This window comes from Pocillopora verrucosa, chromosome 9 (genome assembly GCF_036669915.1).
Source record: "Pocillopora verrucosa isolate sample1 chromosome 9, ASM3666991v2, whole genome shotgun sequence".
NCBI classification, from domain to species: Eukaryota; Metazoa; Cnidaria; class Anthozoa; order Scleractinia; family Pocilloporidae; genus Pocillopora; species Pocillopora verrucosa.
Window position 1 is genome coordinate 17,209,784 of NC_089320.1, and position 22,087 is coordinate 17,231,870.

The window sequence follows — 22,087 nt, forward strand, 5'->3', positions numbered from 1 at the left end:
TTTTGTAACACAACTATTTTACCCAATGTTTTTGACTTAGATAAAGGGGGTAAGTCTCTAGAGAAACTGGTGCTGCGTCGGTGGGAGAGTATCACAGGTAATTTAGTGTTAACAACTGAGTTGAAGACGTACATTGGCCACCGTAAAGAGTGTAAAGGCCGACGTTTTGAGCGTTAGCCCTCCGTCAGAGCGATTGATTTAGAGTTTTAAGTCAGGGAAAGGGTGAAGGAGAGGGGGAGGGGAGGGGGGGAGGTAAGGGGAGGGGGGGAGGTATTTGAGTGTGTACGGAATTCGAGAACTCTGCCTCTGAGACACTTAAAGGAATTTATGCGTCATATTTATTCCTCATTTCGTTCCTGCTTGCCAAAGTGAGCTTAAATGATTTAAAAGCTTTTTCTATTATTATAAAACACAAGTTCTTTTGTATTGGGTTAAGCTTCACTTACTGACTCTAAAAAAAAGAGGGTAGTGCGGTCGGTATGGCTCGTATCCTCAGAGCAGAGATGGAAAGTTGGTTCAATTATGAGATTATATGATTGCAGTCTCTTTCACCGCCGTTTGGGAGACAAAAGAATGTGTAAATAATGTATAATTTTTTACCACAGATCTCATCGATTTCTTGTCAAAATATCGTTGTTCAATATCTCTTAGAAAAACAAGTTTGATCTGTATCGTTATAACGAATTACTATAATCCATAACTAGAACGAAATCATTTCTTTTCCTTACTGAAAAATTTTGCGCTTTTTAATGGCTAATAATAAAGTCATGTACATGTATATAACAATAAACAATGTTGTAAATTGTCGTAGGTACGTTCTGGTGCATGGAGCTTTTGCATCGGTGTAAAGATTAAAAGCTTTACAAAGAAATCACTTTGACAGCAGAAAGTTCGTTCTACATTTGTAGGTCCAGTTGACAAGGGAAGATAAGAGATTTTGATTTATGGCTAAATGTTACGTTAGAGTTCTGGAATTACAACACTTTGTCTTGTCGAGAAATGCAAGTTACAATATGTCCAGATGTACGTATGGTCGTCATGCACTTTAAGCATTATTAAATGCAACATTAAAAGGGTTAACAGTATTTAGATCTGCATCAAGGAGGGTACAATTTAGGATGTGTATGTCACGCTTAGGTTCTCTATCTTCCGCCCTAGTTTCGGATGAATTATAACAGAGCACCCACATAAACAGTGTAACTGTTTTTAGATTTGATTCTGAAGAAAGTGTATGCGAACTGAACACAAACAAAGCTGATATTTCATATTTCCCAACGTTAAATGCAAACTGAAGAAATATCCGATTAGGAGCTGTTTGTCCAGGAACTTCTAAGCCTGTATCTTTAATCTTCTGTCTTCTATCAATGGGAGTCGAAAGAAGCACGATGATTAGTTCGGTAATCGATCGGAACGCGGCGGAAAAACCACCAGACACAACGGATAACTTTCCATTGCAGGAAATTGAAGGAAATCAGGAAGATACAATAAACGGGTGGGAAATAATCTATCTTATGCATCGAAATTCTTTATCACGCCTCAAGAAAGCAGATAAGAAGGGATTTTTTTCGCAGGACTTTCTGGAAAGTATCTCAAGCCTCAATCCAGGAACGTATGCTTGCAAAACACAAAATCAATTACAGGCAGTTTCCACAAATGAATTCAAGTTCTTACAGAACAGTCTTCTTACATATCGAACATTGACCACTAAAATAAAAACTGCTCGAAACTGGCGTTGAAACTGTGATGCCAAGTACCGTAGATTGCAAAAACTGTCACAGACAAATGGCTTACAACTGGGGAAGACATTCCACCAATAATGTGGCAAAAACGAGGATTTCTTGCGCTAATCTTTGTTTACTTGTAATTTTGAATATCTGGTACTCTATTTCAACACCTATTCTCAGTTTTTCATACCAATGACAAAATTCGGACGATGCCCCAAGAAGTTTACTCTGTTGACTAGAAACTGATGAAAATGCTTACAACCCTTTTATATCTTTAAACACTACAAAAATACATGATTAATTATTCATTTAAATAATTTTCTTAATGGTTTGAATATTTTTAAAGCGAGTCTTCTGCTTCTCTCCTTGCCCGACAACTCGAAAGAAGTTAACAATTATTTACGCACGTGTGTAAATTCTATTTCAATCGAACTCTCCAGGCGCCGCAAAGAATTCGATTTCTCTGTATTCATGCAATCATCTATAAACATTTATGCCTCCAACATGCGCAGGGAAATAATTTCTAATGTCATCCAAAGGTCAGCATCACTGCTATGTAGCCACGTGACAAACACGGACGAGCGCGTGAAAAACACGCGAGGGCATTCTTAGACTTGATACCATTTCTTGTCCTTATATTTGAGTGACAGTTGGTGAGCAGCGTCCGCGAAGGCCTTAGCTCGCACATTCATCTCTGCAGTCTTCATCTCGAGATCAGAAAGCTTCTCACCCCGCTCTGTAAGAGCCTGGAAAATGGAAGGTATTAAAAACGGAGAAAGAGTCATCGTAAGAGAGTGGAGGGGATAAGAGCTTTCGCCTCTTGTCAGTGTCGCGAGGGAATCGATTTCCTAATGTGCAGTCATTAGGGGATTGCCTTACAACCGGATCTCATCCTATCTGCCACGATCTTTCAACAGGATCTCTTGGTTCCTTCCTCGTAAACGTACAACTTCTAATATCACTAAGAAGCGGGTGGAAGAATACACCCTATTTTCTCTGTACCTGTTCTTGTTTCAAGTGGTAAGTTACGTCTTTCCCAAATAAATTCCATGCTACAACTACTGATCCATCATTGCCTCCCTATCTCATACAAACCTGTTTGTTTTTAGCCAGAACACCAGCCAATCCACTAGACGTTTCCTGCAGTTTTTCCATTCCTGGCCCATGGAAGCGATTGGTCAAACTGCGGGACGCACTCCCGCTGGCTGTTCCAACTGGTGAGAAATAAAAAGTAGGTTCTCTTTCTCTATTACTCGTCTACAGAATCGACACTCCATATAAGGAAATTAAAGAGTTTAACGACATAATGTACGTCATGATCTCGAGCTAAATATCTCCCGTGTTGGCCTACCCACTCATTCAATAAGTGCATGATATAGCCCATAAGGCTACCGATCTCTAGTAGTAAAGTAACCAACCCGTAATATTGAGTTAACAGGTGCCATTGGAGAAACTCAAATGTTTTCTTCGTGTCACGCTTATGACCGATGAATTTTACATTCCTCAACATTCAACAACCTTGAATGTCGTGGATGTGAAATACTTACAGAGCTGTTCTCTATCAAGAGGTGATACAGCAGTGCTGAATAAGCTGCTGAAGAAACCTTTACTTGGGGGTTCGGGTGTCTCCATGGCACGGAACAACGAACCCTGATTTTCTGTTAACATTCTGGAAAAGATACAAAATGATTACTGAACTGGATTCACAGGAAGCCTATTCAAACTCCTACAATTGATCAATAAGTAGCCTCCAGTTACAATATCACCAAACTCCTGTTTTCCTCCTCACTTTCATCTGCAGTCGTGCGATTTTCGCATTGCATTAAACCAAATTTTAAATCAAGAAACTTACGTAGAGCTAACGACTATGAGACCCTCGGCTACGTCACTTGGCTTACTAACCCGTTGCCATTCACTAGGATCATTTTTTTCCCCAAACAAACAAGAAAGAGGAATATCAAAATGATATAGCTCCCACATCCAAGTATAGAATGGTTCTATACTAGCAGCTGCCACAACTCTTGTTCATGGACCACGAGAACCAAGGGCAAACACTTTGAGCCTAACTCAGCACTCAGGTTATAACCAGACTGATCTGTTCAAACCTTAACACTCACCCTGGTCTGGCAAACATCGAGAGCCTTTGAATTTCAAACGGGGAGCACAAAATCACTGCTTGAGCGTCCTCAGAGAACACAAGCGTCCTAAGAAATCTTGAAACAAAATAAAACAAGTGTAAGCTTGTATTTAAAATATTAAAAGAACATTCAATGGTACATTCTACTGTATACTACAGAAAAACTTGCGAGCCCGCGAAGAGTCCTGAAGCTTGACATGCTACAAAAAAAATTGCCCACAAGCGCACGCGTTGACACCTACCCTTAAATGAGTTCCTAGCACCAAATCTATTTTGTAGTCCATCATAGTGTTACATGGATGTTCTATCTCACTCGTAAATACGCAAGGTCACAGTGGTTCTGAACGCCAGGCCTGACCTGCAGTACTATACGAGGTAGCACGCTCGATTATACATCTGCAAGCATCCACGCACGCACGCACGCAGTCTTACAGCACCAGACCTACCTGTAATCTTTCATAAGAAACGAACACTCCACGTCCATAAGCGGTGACAGGTTGGGCAGACTCAGAGCAAGCAGCTTTCCAAGACTGTTCAGACACAATAAGCAGCTGCTACCTTTAATAAAAAAAAAGGTAGAGGGCGAAGACGTCAAGCCTCCTGCAGCTATGGTTTGATATGACGAACAGTTCGCTATATTCAAGGTTAAATAGCAGTGATACATTGAAACAAGTCCATGTAAAACCAGAAAAAAGTTGAAATATGCAGAGACGAAACGAGGTGAATTTGGAGGGGAAAGAAAAGTTCCTTTTCGCGGCAGCGAAGGCCTTATAACCACTGTCTTCTATTCAAGATTACAGAAAGGTATCCGAGGATCTATTGCTTCTCTCAAAAAGGCTTCAAAGCGCCACGTGTAACTACACCAGCAAGTAATAAGATTGAATAACCTGACTTGTATAAAGATAAAGCAACTTTGCACAAAACTCTCACTTACCTTGAACAACAACAGCCGCTGCTTTGAGTAACACTGCCAAGTCCTCGACTAGATTTGCCTCAGAGAAACTTTTTGGATTCGTATGTGACGTGGGTAAAGAGTAAACCTGAAGATTAAACAAAGGATAATATTTCCTCCCGCCAACAACTTATCCTAAGATACTGTGGCTTGGTTTCCTCCTTCGAAGACGTTACGAATATGGGTCCCTAAAAACTTCTACGCAGGCCACTAGGGAACATTGTGTGACAATAACTGCTAAGTGAAGTATCTACAAGCAGAAAACTAGGTAAAAATTGTTTTTGCTAGCCGATTCTCCTGCCCGCTGTCTCGCCCTTTTGATGCGCCACAACTGAGTTGCATTAAGCATAGTCCAGTTTAGCACTCTTAAGACAAAGCTTTTTTAGAACGTTTTTAAAGGAACAGGCATTGCTTGAGTCGGAATCAAGTTTCACTTCCCAAAACGTCTGCAGCAACACAGCAAACTTTTCACGAAATATCAATTGCAACTTTAGAGTAAGTGGTTGTTACTACGGTTGTTGTGATCAATTTTGTGATTAGTGAATTTAGCTGAGTGGACTTAGTAAGATTGGCTGCTTTGACTATCCGATTACAGCCCACGGTCCGATTACACTGTCCGATTACAACTCTGCAGAATAATAAGTGAAAAATAAAGCAGCTAATGCATCAATCAAATTTGGAAAAATTGTAACGGTTGGGATTAATATCTATATAATTGCGCCAATATTCGTATGAGGCCACATTGAATCATCTCCGCTAACATTAAAAGAAACGTGACATTCCTTGAATGATCTATAGTGGCAACCGCTTCAATATTACACTAAAAAAATGTAAGATGCAACTTCAAAGCGAAAGAGTCTACTGAACTGTTGACATTTTTTTTTAAATATACCAGTACTAACCTTGGCTTCTCTTTCTGTACAGATAGCAACAAAATGTCTATCGAAAACTTCTCTTGTTAACAAAGAGTTTCCTAGGGGTAAAGAAGAGTAATTACGGTAACTTTTGAAGTCCAGGCTTCATACACTTTTCTATACGAAAGATAAAACTTTCAAGATAGTGTGTTCCCAAACCAATAATGCATTCCTTCCATTTCCCACACTCAAAAGTAGCCACGATGCACTGCAACGAAACAATTACAGCGAAGTGGAACGCACTATAACTACTGTATGAATTAGGATAAAATGTTTCTAAGCACTAAAGCAGGCTTTGAAAAATCTCTTTTATGGATAAACTTTTAAACCCAATCGAATAACATCCGGAAAGTATAAGTGTTGCATACTGTAGCATTTCATTTTCCTTATGTTTTCAAATTTTGTAGTATATGTTGCGGGAGTACGCTGGAGAAAGGCTTATTAGAAAATCTGAAGCACTAGATAAGGAGCCTGTCAGAACGTCACGGTTTACGGAAGTAAAAAGCAGAATAATTCCAACTCTTACTCTTATTATGGTGTGAATCGTTTTCCTTCCAGAAATGAAATGGTGATGGAAAGAGATGTCCTTGGCCATCCAGTATATCTATGCTCAGGATCATACCGGCTTTAGGCTGACATAGCGTTCCTGCAGAAGAATGGAGAATGGTTAATAAGGACTACGCATGCGTATTGTAATCTCATCGCAATCTCAATGAAATAATTAGCTGATTGGTACACGCCTTGGTTCTTAAGAATGATCTATTGGAGAACTGACGCACAGATGAGGTCACCATTGTTCTTACCGCAGTGTAACGTCATTTGTGACCTGTTACTGAACAGACACACTTCAACGCGGAATCTTGTTGTTAAAATGGCAATGACGCCTGATGGCCAACGTATGGGCCACGTACGAGTGCATCCCTTTAGGCTTTTATTTCAGTACAGAATATTCTGTTACCTGTTGTAATTGTTAATACCGGCTGTGACTCTCTCTGATCTCCAACAGGCAAGTTCAAAACAACAACAAAAACATTTCCGAGGGCTGTTCCAACCCACAGACAGGGGCTGATCAAATTGTCTACAAAAACAAAAAAGAATATTAACGTATTTAAAATGGCCGAAAATACAGCACTCTTCATTATAACTGGTTCTTGTTACCTCGCTGTAAGCGAAAGTTTTCTCTCAGTCTCGAAGACACGATCGAGGCTAAGTCAACTATTATTTTAAACGAATAAAGGGGGTAAGTTTCTAAAGAAACTGTGGTGCTGCGTCAGTGGGAGAGTATAACAGATAATTTAGTGTTAACAACTGGGTAAATTGGCCACCGTAAAGAGTAAAAAAAACTGACGTTTCGGGCGTTAGCCCTTCGTCTGAGTGATTGACGTAGGGCTAATGCTCGAAACGTCAGCTAATACTCAGGCTGATGAGCTAATGCTCGAAACGTCAATCGCTCTGACGAAGGGATAACGCCCGAAACGTCAGCTTTTTTACTATTTACGGTGGTCAATTTACGCTTTCAACTCAGTTGTTAACACTAAATTACCAGCTATTTTTTTAAACGATTCTATTCCTTTTTTTTCCAGTTTCCTATCGCTAGGCAAAGCTTTAAACAACCTAGATTATTATCCCTTTGTCGGCCCTTGTGGCACATTTTGCGGGCTTTCATAGAAATTTGGCGGGCTAAAATACGCTCGCACGCTTTCGCAATTGTTCAGACTGTTTTGTCGTCATTTTTATCAGTTTTTATTTTTTAATGCCCTCCAAAGTGATAACAATAGCAATACAGTTTGTGTTCTTGGCACATATATTTTCTGGGGCCCGACCCGGAAATCATTTTAACCCTCGGTCAGCAGTTCCGCCTAAAATGACTTTGAGTTGGGCCCAAAAGAAATTATGACGCTTGCGAACATATACTCTATTGTTTCTGTATATCATCGTAGAGCAGGAATATGTTTCGTCAAAAATGAACCGTGCGTATATCTCGAAGTGCTAAGAAGGGACGGCAGGCGTCAAGAATTTCTGGCTAAACATTCGCAGTTTACCACAAAATGACCCTAGGAATGGCTCTTAAGAAGGCTCAATTAACCTCCACTCAGTCGTATTACCATTATAAATTTTTGTTTGAGAACCTTGTTCGTTTAGTTTTCTACTTACCATTCTTTCTGGTAAAAGTGCACGCAAAGCGCACACAGCTGATGCTGTCAGGGGGGCCACTATCCATGTTCGCAACACTACTTGATCTTTGTCGAATCCCATCGACAGCATCACTTTCGCCCTGTCCGTCACCACCCGCCTTGCTTAGCCGCCTCGCCAGGGGAGGTGGGCGAGGAGGACGGCTCTTCCTTCTCTCTGATTTTGAACTAAGATCTACGTGGAATTCCCCCCCTGAACCATCAGTGTTCATGGTAAATGTTATGGGGGTGCCAGTTGTCACAGGAGTTGTAACAGAATTGGCAGATGACGATGGCGATTCTGCCACAGCTGAAAAAAAAAAAAAAAAAAAAAAAAAGATAAGTATACATAGATGTTCATTAGCCCATGTAGCATGTCAGGCTGAGGAATATCGCCATTGGTAGTGTTAAGACAAACCAAAGCAGCATACTGTCCTCCCAAACCTGAATCTAATTTTCCCCTCACTGCGAGACGCGACCAAACCAGGCCTAAGAAGGAACTATAATGCAAGGGGCAAATAACATGTACTGAGCAGTAGACGGGTCTCCCAGTAGTTATGAGCTCGTAGCTTTCCCAACAACAGAAAAAATTAAAATAACTTTTACAAAAAGAAATGCAGTTCCGATCAAAGGTAAGCTGACAGTCTTATCTCGATACTCGATTCGTGACTTACGACGCTCAAGTTTCGAGAATGGAAAAGCGACTTTCGAGACGCTCCAAAAATTTTTCAAGGACCTCGATGCACAGTTGCGAGGAAACGACTTATTTCTCGAACGCAGAACAATAGCGAAGGACCAAGCGCTCGGCACGCGGCCTCCTCTCAGCGCATACAAGCTCGTAGCTTTTTTCGACAAACAAACAAAATATTGAAAAAATAAACAAACAAAACAAAAAAAAGGTGGGAAAAGACACAGACTGATAAAATCTTACCACAGGAAGTGAAAACCATTTTGTGTTCTCAATAATATCGTAAACATTATATGACTCAGAAGATTTCCTTACCAGACATGTCTTGAGCTGACAACAAAGTAATAAGTTTCTTTTGAACTGTGTCAACCAGTGCTAATGACGGCCCATTGCTGATGGATATGCTGTAAAGGATTCAAAACATATAGCAAAATTACAACACTATCCGTATTTTGAGATCTATCAACTGTCCCATTTAAAATGAAGACTTTCAAATCTGTAAAATTCAAAGTGAAATGTGACAAGCATTTAAAGGAGCTACACTATATTTCCGGTATTTTGTCCACTTCTCCTTTTTGGAAGTCATTGTTCGATCATGAGTTGGATTTCTTTCCGGCATATATATTTTGTCATATGTCGTGTGATAAAATGAGAAGAGTTTCCTTCACTCATTTTTTTCAAAATTACTTTTACAAACTTGAATATCTTTGTCGCATAAATTTGAAAGATTTTGCAGAAAATTTGATATCTCCTTATACTATTTCCACCCTCTAACAACCCCTCTGCCAGCTCTTACGCCTGTGGAGACTCAAACTGAATATGATAAAAGGAACACAATGATCAAGATGATATTTTTATGTGAGTGACAAATTAGAGTTGACTTAGAATCACTTATTTTCTACCTTAAGATAAAAATCGTTAATGAACGCATCAGACAATCACAAGATATTCATGAACTCTTACGTAAAGAAACAGTTTGTTTCAACTTACACTCCAAACTCTGAGCTAATTGCCATGTTGCTGAGAGGCACGATATCACAGCTCACTGATGGAATCATGCAACAGAGTGTGGGTTGGAATCCTGGCGATCTCTTGTACAAACCAGTTTTGCAAGTTAGGGTGGGACAGTTCACAGTCATAGAGAGTGGCGTAGGACTGTGTGCCTGTCCCTCTCCTTTATCTTCAGTAGGACTGAACAGGTCGGAGTCTGGTGACCCATCCATACCCGCGTCAAACAGAAGATTGACGTCAAGTTGCTAAAGCCATTTACAGAACATCGTATCAGAACATACAAAATACATAAGTCTAATTGCGCTGTCTTAATCAAATGCTAAGAATAATCTGTATGAAGTCTAATTTTGACAATTGAAATTAAGGGTGTTCTTTTCATTAATATTATTGCACCTTCATATAGAGTAATTATTCAAGGCCAAAAGTTTTGGCTGTCAATCTTGTAAAGTGATTGTAAACAGCTGAGGAAACAAATTAAGTCTCAAATTTGACTGTCTTCTGAGAAAGGGGCTACACGTTTTCACAATCAACACCCCCCCCCCTCCCCCTCCTTCAGGTGACAATAACACCGCAGAAAGGACTGTTCCTTGTGGATCTCGATGGGGTAACCGTTTGCAGTAAAACGGTCGAAATAATTTAGCTGTTGAGCCTAAAAATTGACTTATTATTTTAACCGTAAGTCGTAAAATAAGTTAACTATGAAAATTGTTCTTTAAACGATGTGTCATTTTGGGTTAATCGTAGAACCTCTTTCTTCCAGTTCTAACCATTTACTGTTGATTACCATCCCTTTCAATGCTAAATATAACCTGGAGTTCCGGGAATCTTGTAAAGTTTCTTGCTTTGCACAAACTTGACACTCAGTTTGCAATCCCTTACGCACTTTCTCGTCGTTTTCACCAAATAAGAAAAAGTCGATCAAAGTTGTGTGGCTTTTACACTGTTAAGTTAATCAACGTTTTAAAAGCTTATGTAAGCAAAGTAAATCAGACAAAACCTTACCACTAATTCTAATGTCTCTTCAACAAGGCTGAACTGATAAACTATAACATGGCTGGTGCCAGCCACTAGAAGTGTCCGACTTCGAACACACAGTTCTACCATGTTGACAGCATAGCAATCAATGTCGACCACGGAGGGTGGAGAATGTTCACCGCTACTACTGCTTTCAGAATGGCCATTGGCGTCACTGCTCTCGACTGCATTTGTGCTCTTTTCAAAAATTTTACTTGTTGAAAGTTTGTAGAGACATTTTAAGACCGCTGTTGGAGTAAATAGGACAGAAAGATGAGATCACTATTTGAAAGCTGACATGCAATGCATTGGCCATATATGTTTGTTCCCCCACTCTTTAACTTTCTTAGCACCTAAACCTGCTTCCTTTCATTAGTCAGCAAGAAAATTTTAAGGGGAGTGTTTCAAGTGATAGGGGATTGCAACAGTTTTTTCCTTACTTCATTCTAAGAATGACCAAGAAACTAGCGACAACCTTTCCACCAATCAGATAAAACAAAAAACAGAAACAGTCCTGCTTGGTCACTCCTGTTTCTTTAGCTTGTTTTTAAATGAGTTCTCATTGGCTCCTTGTCCTATTTTCTATGTTCTGATTGGCCGTTGCAATCACTTTGGTTTAACATAATTAATCCAGCCAAGCTATAGTGTATCATGACAATATTATACAGTTAAATTGAGTAAAACTAACCTGATGAACCTTCCCAGAACTTTACAGATCCATCAGAATGACTACAACAAATGAAGGTGGTTTTTTAATGATAAATAACTATGATGCTATAGAATGTGAATAACTGCAATTTCTTGGATGAAGTTTTGATTAATAGCAAGGGTTATCAGGGTTTGTCGCACTGTTTTTGTTGGAACAAAAACAGTGCCACAAAGAATTAATTACATACTTGTAACCATTTGCAATCGAGGGAGGGTCATGTGTAAATTTAATATCATATCATGATTACTCAAGTGATTTTAGACATTCTCTCAACTGATTGGTTGAGAATTCTGTCACATCTCTCTCTAATCACCCCACACAAAATAATAGAGGGGGGGGGGCTAAACTCTCCAGATTATAGTGGTGACAATTAGCTCCTCTTCAGACATTTAAACTCTGCTCAACACTTCCTTCCAACTGAAGTTGACACAAGCACTGCAACTATCTAGTTTCATTCAGTTTTTGCTTCTGTCATTCCCAGTTGACAGACCTGCTTGATATTTCTGCCAAACTATGTTTTTTTTTTTTGACAAATGACAAGTGCAATGAATAGAAAATTTCATAAAATTCACGTTTTTACACTATTTATCATGCGAACAATTACACTAAAAAAGTTAAGAGCCTCAGCTCAGGCCAAGTGAATGTTGTGAAATAATCTCCTCAACTTTGTCTCAGAGATTAGTCATCAACATTCAATTCATTTCTAGAAAAAATTAAGAATTTAATATAGTGTAATTTACAGAGAAAGTAAAATCCTCACCCAGTAATTATGAGCTCAGTGGTGCTCTTCTCTGGAGCTTCTCCCACAAGACCTCCAGCTATAGGCCAGGCCTTAACAAAAAAAAAATTTTAACATGTGGACTGATTTGATTAACTTCTTATTAACTGAGTGCAACAGTTGTTCTGGGGAATATTGGCCCAAAGTTGCGGCAGTACAGACCAAGTGCAGTGAAGTTTGTACAAAAACAACCAAGGACCAATCTTCCTCAATCGGCTCAAGCAAGCAAGGTTATTAAGCAATTTAGTGCATGGCAATCAGACCAAACATGTTTCTTTTGAATAAGCTAGCTTTCACAACCAAAATACATGGCTTATGACCGTTCCTGTGGAAACAGTCCATATGACAAATTATGGACTAAGTAAGAACCCATCAGAACAGTTAGATTTACCTCAGGAATACCTGGACATATAATATAAATACAGTTCCTATACACCTCGTTAAACATGCAAAGAGATAGCTGTAGAGAGTGTTTTAATTTCTTGCATGTTATAACTTTACAATTAAACTAAATGACGAAATAGACAAATATTATCTAACCAATCAGCTGAATAGTTAGTATTTTTCTTTATTAATTTACAGTCAAGACATTTTCAATATTGCTGATCCAAGAAGTATGAAAGATGCTTGCATGAACCTCAAATATGGCCTAGCTTAGAAAAAACCCTCTGTGGATCAGTGGTAAAGAGTATTGAACTGTATAAAGTACAAGTCCTTGTGGCGTTTGTCTTTGTCCCACACTTATGACAACTGAACAACATTTTTGCTTCTACAAACTACCATCTTTCATTATCTATTCACTATGATAGCTTCTGATCACTAAACCAAGATTCTGTCCACTGTCATTGTTACTTTCAGCAGCAACAGAGTGTGTAAAGTTGAAAGAAAACATAAGATATGATCAAAATGCAGGGCACTAGATTATCACAAAAACAGGTACAAACCTGAGTACTTTCTCCCCTTTGCAACTGTCTTTTTCGTGTGCGACTGCTAGCTGTTGACCCCAAAGCCACAATTAAGTCCCTTGGGCACTCATTGTAAAATTGTGTACAAGTGACTGGAGACTCATGGATGTTGAATGTGTAAGGTACTTCCATTGCAGCAGACCTGTAACATTTATTGTCCCAAAATCAAGTGAGAATTTCATTGCAACTTCAAGATACAAAAGGGCTGTCATCTTAAAAACCAACTTACCCACACAACAAGAGGGTAAAACCAGTTTAAATTTACATTAGTGGGAATGATTTATAACACATCTATACTGCCTATTAGAGCCATATGCCCAGTAAGAGAAATCAAGTTCTAAGAGCCTAGAATCTCCCCTATTATTTCTACATTGCTTTGCCACAAAAGGAAATTCAGTTTCTGACTAAGGAAAATTGGACCCAAAAAAATGTTGCATGTGATTGATCATTTTTCTAAAACAGTGTTAAATATTTTTTACCCTGAGAGAGGCAAGCATCTCCTTACTGTATCATTGCAGAGTCAAACATTAACCCTTTTAATTCCCACAAGTGATTAAAATGTAACTTCTCCCTTTAATATCATACAATATCCAGCTAACATGTAATGAGAATACTCAAACTTATCATGCAGAAGTTGTTTTCCCTTTCTAATGCCAAATTTTCATAACCAGTATACAAGGAAATGTGTAGCAGCTAAAAGGGACAAGGGCCACAAGAATAATTAAAAGGAAACAATCATCAACCAATTTGAAGCTCCAAGTAGCTGAACAAGTTCTCTCCTCATCAGTACCACAGGTAACGTATGCAGAGGAGTTTGGAGAAGGCATACTTATGTTAACGTGCAAAGGTTTAAGCCACTCCAAACTACTGACAGCAAGTTTCCATCCCAATTAATACTTAATGTGCATAACATACTTTGCAGAACTTGAGAGTAAGTCAAACACCATCAGCTTCACAGGAGTTAACACAACCACAGCTTTAGGATCTTGTACATCTGCAATAGAAAGAAGAAGGCACTAGGAGTGTAGGAGTTTTCTTGAAATGCTGAACTCAGAGCCTTAAAAAATGTATGCAGAATCTTATTTTAAAGGTTAGTAAAGTGGAAGGTGACCTCATGAGTGAAAGTCAGAATGATCACAGAAAAATATTGAATTTGTGTACAATGAAGCCTTCAAGCAGAAGCCACACCAGCTCTGCTGTAATTTTCTTGATATTATTTTCTTAAAAGGAAAGTTCAAGTGCTAATTTCAGCCAGTCTCTATTAAGACACTTTGTAACAATGTTCAATACTTTCATGCAGTTTTTGTGCAATCTTTGAAAAAGACCTGGCACTATCAGTACACATGTAATTGCTTTTATTAGTCTTTGAGACTGATCACAGAATTGGAATCAATCCATTGTGGTAATGGCTGGGGTATGGGTGGGAAGCTGTGTAATACTGAGTGACTAACTTAGGGTACTTTAGAAATGTTACATCTTTTAAGAAGGAAGCCTGAGTAACTTCTTTTAATTAGTACTGAAGAGATGGGAGTTAGTTTTTTTTGCTTTTAATTAACAGTTAGTTTTGTAGAAACATTTTGAAGGAAAAAAAAAACATGATCATGAATACTGTTGTTAGTATCAGTCATGTTTTGATGAATTTAATATTATCAATAATGCATGAAGCTTTGGCAAGTTACCTTCTCCCCATGGAGTAGAATTGATACAAACAAAGTCCACCACAGTGTCTGTGCACAGAACTTTTATGGAGCGACTTCCTTGCATTAATGTCAGTGCTTTCTTCTTGCTGCTACACGTCCCTCCTGAGAATATCATCAATGGATCTCTGCAAACAAATTTGAATTGAGCTGATATGATGCTAGAGACCTAAAAAATTAAAGGATATCAAAGGCACAAACTGTATTATAAATACAAACATTAAATATCTTCAATTTCAAAATGAAAATTCAACTTTTGAATGGATGGTAGGGAGACATCCAAGCCAAATTTGACAAAAAAATGCATAGCAAGTAGAACCAAAACACTACACAACCAGGTGAGAAAGAGTGCCTTCCAGTATAATATCTAGTAATTCTTAACAGAAATATAAAGTTTATTCTTGCTGAAAACCTTGTACTCGGACTACAGTGTTCTACTACATTTTTTCCAACATTGCGAAAAATTGAGACCACTGTTTGAACACTACCCATTTGTAGGCACATTCATTTAGAAAGGCACTTTACATATTACAATTCTATTATCATTTATAGTCTGATTTCACCATTTCACCTCAGCTTACGGCCACATATTTCATAATTGCATGTGAATAACTTTTTTTGTTCTAATCAACTGTCTGCTTACATTTTTATTGTCATTGTCAAGGACTGTTTCATATAGTCACTTTCTTAGAGCCAAAGGGTTAAATAAAGCACATACCCTGAACTGACTGCCAACCACTGCACCTTGAAAATGGGTTGACATGGTCTTCCTTTGTCACTCTTACCTTAGACAATAAATTTGTTTGGTTTAAAAGATGTCAGAACTTCTGTGCACAAACTATGACTTCAAATCTATTGTTAAGGCTTTGTTTATCAACATCTGAGAGCTCTCTCAGTGGACACTCTTGTAAGCAGTGAGCTTCTAACTTGCAGCTGGTTGGAACTTCATAACAAACTCTGAGCAAACTTACACATTCTTACACATGGACACTCTCATAGGTGGCTGCTCACATTTTCAGGGGGTATTTTGGATTTTTCCTCTGATTTTAAGCTTAAATAGGAGGGCAGGTTATCTTCTGGTACAGGATTGCAACAGTGAACAAGTGGGTTTTGTGGAAGTTGACTGATCTGCCCATTTAGAAGTTATTAAATGTGCCTGCTGGCTAAAACATTCCTTACCATGTGGAGTTAATGTCTCAACTGGTTTGTCACTGTTTTTGAGATTCCATACTGTTAAAGTACCATTACTGTGAGAGCAAATGAACTGTTTTCCATCATTCAACCAATATGCTGAGGTCATTGGCTATTTGGATTGAAGAAAAACATGCCATATTTCATGATAAATTAGTTAAAAAACTGCAGCAGTAGAGCAAAGCTTACAGTGTCGAGGAAAGCAAAGTGAAAAGGAATGGGAGAGAAAATCTTAAGTCTGTTTAGTGCGAGTGAGGTAGTCAGTGTCTGAGTGAGGTATCTGGTGTATATACAGCCTGAACCATTGCAGTTACATTCTCAACCTGACACATATGAAGGCAGAGATCTTCCTCTTCTAAAATATTATATTATCCCTTTGACTTGGCCCTACCAGTGATTAGGATCTAGTTTTTTCCTATAATATTATTCCTAAATCAAACATTAAGATCAAAAGTTAGTAACCACCCTCTAGCCAATGGTGAAACAAGGTGAAGAGGTATATGTCATTGATGTAATTTCCTCTAAATATCTACCCAACTGAAAACTCCTAACTTAGTTTCACCCTTAACAACTCACCTGAGAACAGACACATCTATGTTCTACAACCTTCCCTCTAAGGGACCAAACAACAACGGTGCCAGACTCAAAACCTAGAAGCAACTGAAAAATACACAAATTTCAAAAAGGGATCAATATTTGTAGCATGAATCTATCAAACAGTAAATATAAATGAACTAAACATAAAAACTTTAGATCCAGCATACAATCCATACACATGTACTACTAGTCCAGAACATTTGACAGAAATGTTTGAGACACTTGCTTGAAAGTAACCTACTATTGCAAATTAATTGAAAAATAAACCTTTCCTGCCCCCACTTCCCCACCATTACTATCTACAACTGGCAGCAAAATTGTTGACACATTGACCTTCTTGACCCCCAATTAGCTTACTGCCTCATTCCTCAAAACAATTGCACTGTGATTCCATGAACTTTTAGCTCCTACCGCACTCCACAGGTAACAGTGAGTGGGGTAGGAGGGGTCTCGTTGATGATTTAGAGTGTGATAGAAACAGGAGGGTTACTCTACACTTAAACTTACACTCGAAACACAAAGTGTCACCTAATTTTGATGCTGATTGTGGGTACATGAACAAAGTGCCACATCCCTTGATAAAGAATTAGTGCAATGGCAGGGGGGGAATTTCCAAAGATATCTTTTTGTTGAAGAGGAGGGGTGTTTTGTTGATGGAAGGATACCATAAACATTCTAATAGACTGTAGCTCCTTGAATAGAGTGAAATGATGAGAAGTATTACTTTCTTGACTACATGAATTCTGTGTTTTAGTAGGGCTGCAGAGAGTAACTGACCATTGGCTCCTACCTTATTTGGGTCCACTGGATTACCACTTATATGTACAACTGGACCTGGGTGGGACTTACATTTTCTACAAACGACATTCCAGAGAAAAAAATCAGATAAATCCCTAAAATGGGCTCTCTTTTATGTCAAAATCTGAAACAAGTTCGATTTGTTTCTTACTTTGTTCCATATAATTTGAAAATTAACGAAGCATGAGCAATTATGACATCACCCCTGAATCACACATTTAAGGTCTCCAATTCTCTACCACTGAGCCAGAAGGACTCAATGGTGAAGGAGGTCTGTAATGAGGTTCATATGACACACATCCTGCATACTGCTGGATTAGCAATGTCCATAGCGTCATGTTTGTAAACAGAATAGGAAAGATGGTAAGTTTTGAGCTCAGTAAGAAATAGTGAAAGATATTTTTCATCTTGTCACAAGTGTGGGACAGAAAAAAATAGAGTCCCCATGAAGACTAAGAATTCCAGTTCCTCATGAGGACTTAGAATTTTGTCTTTGTCCTATGCTTGTGACAAGACAAAAAATATCTTTCACTATTTCTTACCAAGCTTTAAAACATAATACCATCTTTTTTTATTCTATTTACAAGGGTGGTTTAAGTTCTTAAAACCAGCCAATGAACATAGTGAAACAAACCAATGAACCAAAACAGAAAACCAATTCAAAACTTGGAATTATAACCAACCTGAAATATTCAAGGTGCTATTGTTTCTGTAATTTTTTTAAAGTGTAACAGTACTCACATTTCAATTACTTTATTCCAATTTATTGTGTACCCTGATAGCTCAAAGCTCTCAATATTTACAACATGAATATTTCCCTTTTCTGTACCAACATACAGCCACTTTGAAGAAAATGGAAGGTGCATGCACGTTAATCTGAACATGGAAGAAACAACAAAATTAGCAACTGTTCTGAAATCACAACACAGGACATTTTGCACTTCAAGAACATTGTGGAAGGGTTACACTCTATTTAAACTTAGGCATGACGCTACAAGATTCCCATGTTTAACATTCAGGTTTAATTCTTTAACTCCCATGGGTGACCAAGAAAAAATTTCTCATCACAGTGTCAATACAATATCATGCAGACAAGTGATAACAATAAAGAAAAATATCAATTCAGGACTAGTTGATACAATACCACATTCTCAAGACAAACATCATAGGAATTTTGTGGAAGAGAGTAAGGAGAGTTAATGATAAGATCTTGGAAGTTAAGGGTTAAACAATTTAACATATAGGGGGTCATTTTACATACCATGACAACAGGTGCTTTCCACATCTCAAAATTACCTCCTTTTCCTCAAAATTCTGGCTAAATACATAATACATACCCCATTCTCTTCACATTTGTGGATGTACATGATTGTACAATGTATGCAAGCTTACTAATTCACCAGCAGATCCAAAAGTGCAAAGGGACCCTAAGTGTCCATGCTTGGTACTTAGGCCCAACCCTTGATCAAACTCTTGCCTCTTTGAGGCTATCATTACACAAGCATGTATGAGGTACATGATAAATTTTGACTACCATCTTTTCATGCAAAGAAAAACCAAGAGCCCATATTCTCCCTCTGTTCTACCATGCAAGCATAGATTTATTACAGAAATTGAAACTGTCTTTAACACAAGTTTGTAAACTTACTTCTCACGATTAAACCGCAAGGATTGCACAAGGGCAGGTTGGGCTTGTCGCAAATTCCACAAGTGAATGTAGTCATCTTCACAAAGACTTATCAAAGCTCCCTTGGAAAAAAAGAATATTAAGTCAAATACAAAAACAAAAAAAGTTCGTAATTAAATTAGATCTAGACAGTACAAATATATTGACTCAAATTTGGGATCCACATAGATTCCCATGGTGATGTTCATAGTTAAATCACCCATTCCACTCTCCTTACTATCTGCCATGTACATTTTTTATGTTGTTAGTTCAGAGAATTTGATATTGAATCAACTAGTAACCTCCTAATTGATATTTAACTTCATTCTCATTACTATTCTGCTTGATCTAAAGGGAAAATTCTGTCTTGGTCACTCATGGAAGTTATAGGGATAAAAATTAACATTTAGGAGAGGTGAGTGAAAAATGTAACTTCTCCCAACAATTTAATTACATAGTTAGGACAACAGATAGTTTGTATAGGTGAAAATTGGTGTTAATAAGTGCAAGTAATAAGGGCAAGTGCAATTTGAAGTCTTTAAAAGATTTACAAGTGCTTAATTACACAAGAAATCATGTTATTACTTGTTATCAATTTAAATGAAAAATGCATCACAGAGAGTCAAGACAAATGAAATTTTAGCAAATGTGCTAAAATTGAATCAATCTTGACTTTATTTGCACTGGTGTTAAAACTGCACTCATGTTACCTAAAAATGCATTTTTTTTTTTAGCCAATAAGATGCGTGAAATTTTTTTCATGCATATTAATGGAAATAAACAAACTTTCCTGTTAATTATTTTTAAGAGTGTAAGGATGAAATTCAATGTGCAGGACATTAGTATACAAGATGAAAAAGGACTGTCATCCTCGTTGAACCAAAATTCACTGCAAAATTTACTAAACTTGCTTAAAATGCAGAGCAGTAACGCATGCATGATGATACCTTTGTGTCTGAGACACATTATTTTAGATAATTATCTAAAGAATGTATGCAAGAGCATGATACTTTTAGGATAAAACGACAGTGTGTCATCGACAAATAAAGAAGAACAAGTATTTATCACCTCATTTATGAGGAATATAAGTTCTCTGACAGCGGCACTACTGTCATGTTGAACGTGGCATTCCACACCAGCTCGTCCCAATCTAATTCAGAAACAGTCAAGGACTAGCGATGAGTCTTTGGCCTCAGTTTTGGTAGTGTGTCTGTTGACTAGACCATAAAGTAGGAGACAAGCAACGTAACAAAAATAAATGAGAAACGTTCCAAAACTATAATGCAAGGCGCGAATCGATTCTTTGCCCTAATATTTAATCGGTGCATGGGATGAACAAGTTTAGCCTGAAAACATGGTCTATGCTTGATGAAAGAAAATTATCACACATAAGCATTGAGAAATCTATGCCTTGCCTCAGTTTAAAGCTACCAAGAAAAAATAATCATGAACTATATCACGACGTGCAGCATTCACAATGGCAACACAGATGAAAGCTTATATCCGGCTAGTAATTGTCGCAGAAGTCGACAACGTAACATCTTTTGAATATAAATAGAAACAAATAAACCAAAAAACAAACTCGTAAACTTGTTCTTTAAACATTGATTATACATGTAAACATTTGTAGTCTGGATAAGAAAAAGAGAAAACACACTTAGTAAACGTACTATTTATTACAGAGATGTACAAAGCCTTAAACCTCACAAGTTCAACTGAAGCGACGTACGTCAGCAAATTAATTAAGTCAAGCTAGCAAGCGTCCTGCAGATAAATTACAGTATATAAGGATACATGCGAAGAGAGCCATCGAAAGCTCCAAGAGCGAGAATACTCTGAACAGGATCGTATGCAATACAAGTTGGTTGATACGGAAAGCCATAACGAAAAGTCTGCAAAAATAAAAATCAAACACAAAGATGTGTTAAATTTGTTGAACTCTGCGTTCGTGCTCGACTGCTTATTAACAAACTATCGTGATCAGTGATACCGGTACAAACCTTTGTAAAAACAAAGTCCTCGGCCTTCAAACGATCTGTTATAACAGGCTCTTCCTTGGCACTGATGCTACCCATTCTCCCCCCATGCCCAGACCGAACTACTTTAGTTAATCTTTTCATGAATGTCCTTTTCCCGTCAGCCATCCATTTTCATTAATAGTTTCTTGTAATCCACTGGAATAACATACACAACTGACGCAAACGCTTCTGGGAGATATGTAAATACAGAACCCGGATGGCAATGGAGAAGTGGGGACCGCAAGGCGTACACAGGTTTTATTATCTTAGGCAGAATGCTCATTTCTTACTTTTTCCGTTTTCTTCCACCCTATTTGAAAGGAATGACGTAAATATAAAAAGAGTTATGTGTGTGTGTGTGTGTGTGTGTATATTGCATATATATATATATATATATATATATATATATATATAGGAAGTCTGCAAGTCGATTTTCGCGTGGAACAGTGCTCAATACGTTGAAGCAGAGCAGAATAAATATTATGAGAGGAAAAAAGGACGTAACTACATTTCCCTCAAGTGAAAATGTAGTTACGTCCTTTTTTCCTCTCATAATATTTATATATATATATATATATAGGAAGTCTGCAAGTCGATTTTCGCGTGGAACAGTGCTCAATACGTTGAAGCAGAACAGAATAAATATTATGAGAGGAAAAAAGGACGCAACTACATTTCCCGACAAGCCTGTTTCGTGAATCGCGTAGTTGCGTCCTTTTTTTCCTCTCATAAAATATATATATATATATATATATATATATATATATGTATGTATGTAAAGAGACTACTCTTTCATCCCGAGAAGCCAGTTTCGTAATTAACTCACTCTTCAGGGGATTTTAATGACAAGAATATTCGTAAACATCGTTGATACACTGTAAAATTTGCATAATTTACGTGGCTGTAAATTTAGATTTTCTGTTCAGCTGTCACGTAGCAACGTGACAGCTGAACGGAATTTAATTTTTTAATTTTTCTTTAACACAGAGGTTGCATTTTTTACTTGCGCTGCTGTAGGGTGAGCTTGATGAAAGGATGTACCATGATATTAAGTGGT

At 37.9% G+C, this 22,087-nt stretch overlaps 1 protein-coding gene across 1 annotated transcript; it reads right to left on the reverse strand.

Annotated features, from left to right (window-relative positions):
- Positions 1 to 1,844: 1,844 nt before the first annotated feature.
- Positions 1,845 to 21,179, reverse strand: LOC131778248 (syntaxin-binding protein 5-like). Its single transcript, XM_059094646.2, has 27 exons — positions 21,013 to 21,179; positions 20,807 to 20,904; positions 20,081 to 20,162; positions 18,995 to 19,095; positions 18,088 to 18,222; positions 17,339 to 17,402; positions 16,528 to 16,611; positions 15,940 to 16,063; positions 15,479 to 15,545; positions 14,743 to 14,888; positions 13,979 to 14,057; positions 13,043 to 13,205; positions 12,081 to 12,151; positions 11,300 to 11,340; positions 10,600 to 10,859; positions 9,577 to 9,842; positions 8,902 to 8,990; positions 7,882 to 8,208; positions 6,686 to 6,805; positions 6,254 to 6,373; positions 5,716 to 5,786; positions 4,796 to 4,901; positions 4,308 to 4,419; positions 3,842 to 3,937; positions 3,272 to 3,393; positions 2,820 to 2,938; positions 1,845 to 2,470 (listed from the first exon to the last, which is right to left on the reverse strand). The coding sequence occupies exons 1-27, from the start codon at positions 21,154 to 21,156 to the stop codon at positions 2,333 to 2,335; spliced, it is 3,345 nt and encodes a 1,114-aa protein (XP_058950629.2). The 5' UTR covers positions 21,157 to 21,179; the 3' UTR covers positions 1,845 to 2,332.
- Positions 21,180 to 22,087: the final 908 nt, after the last annotated feature.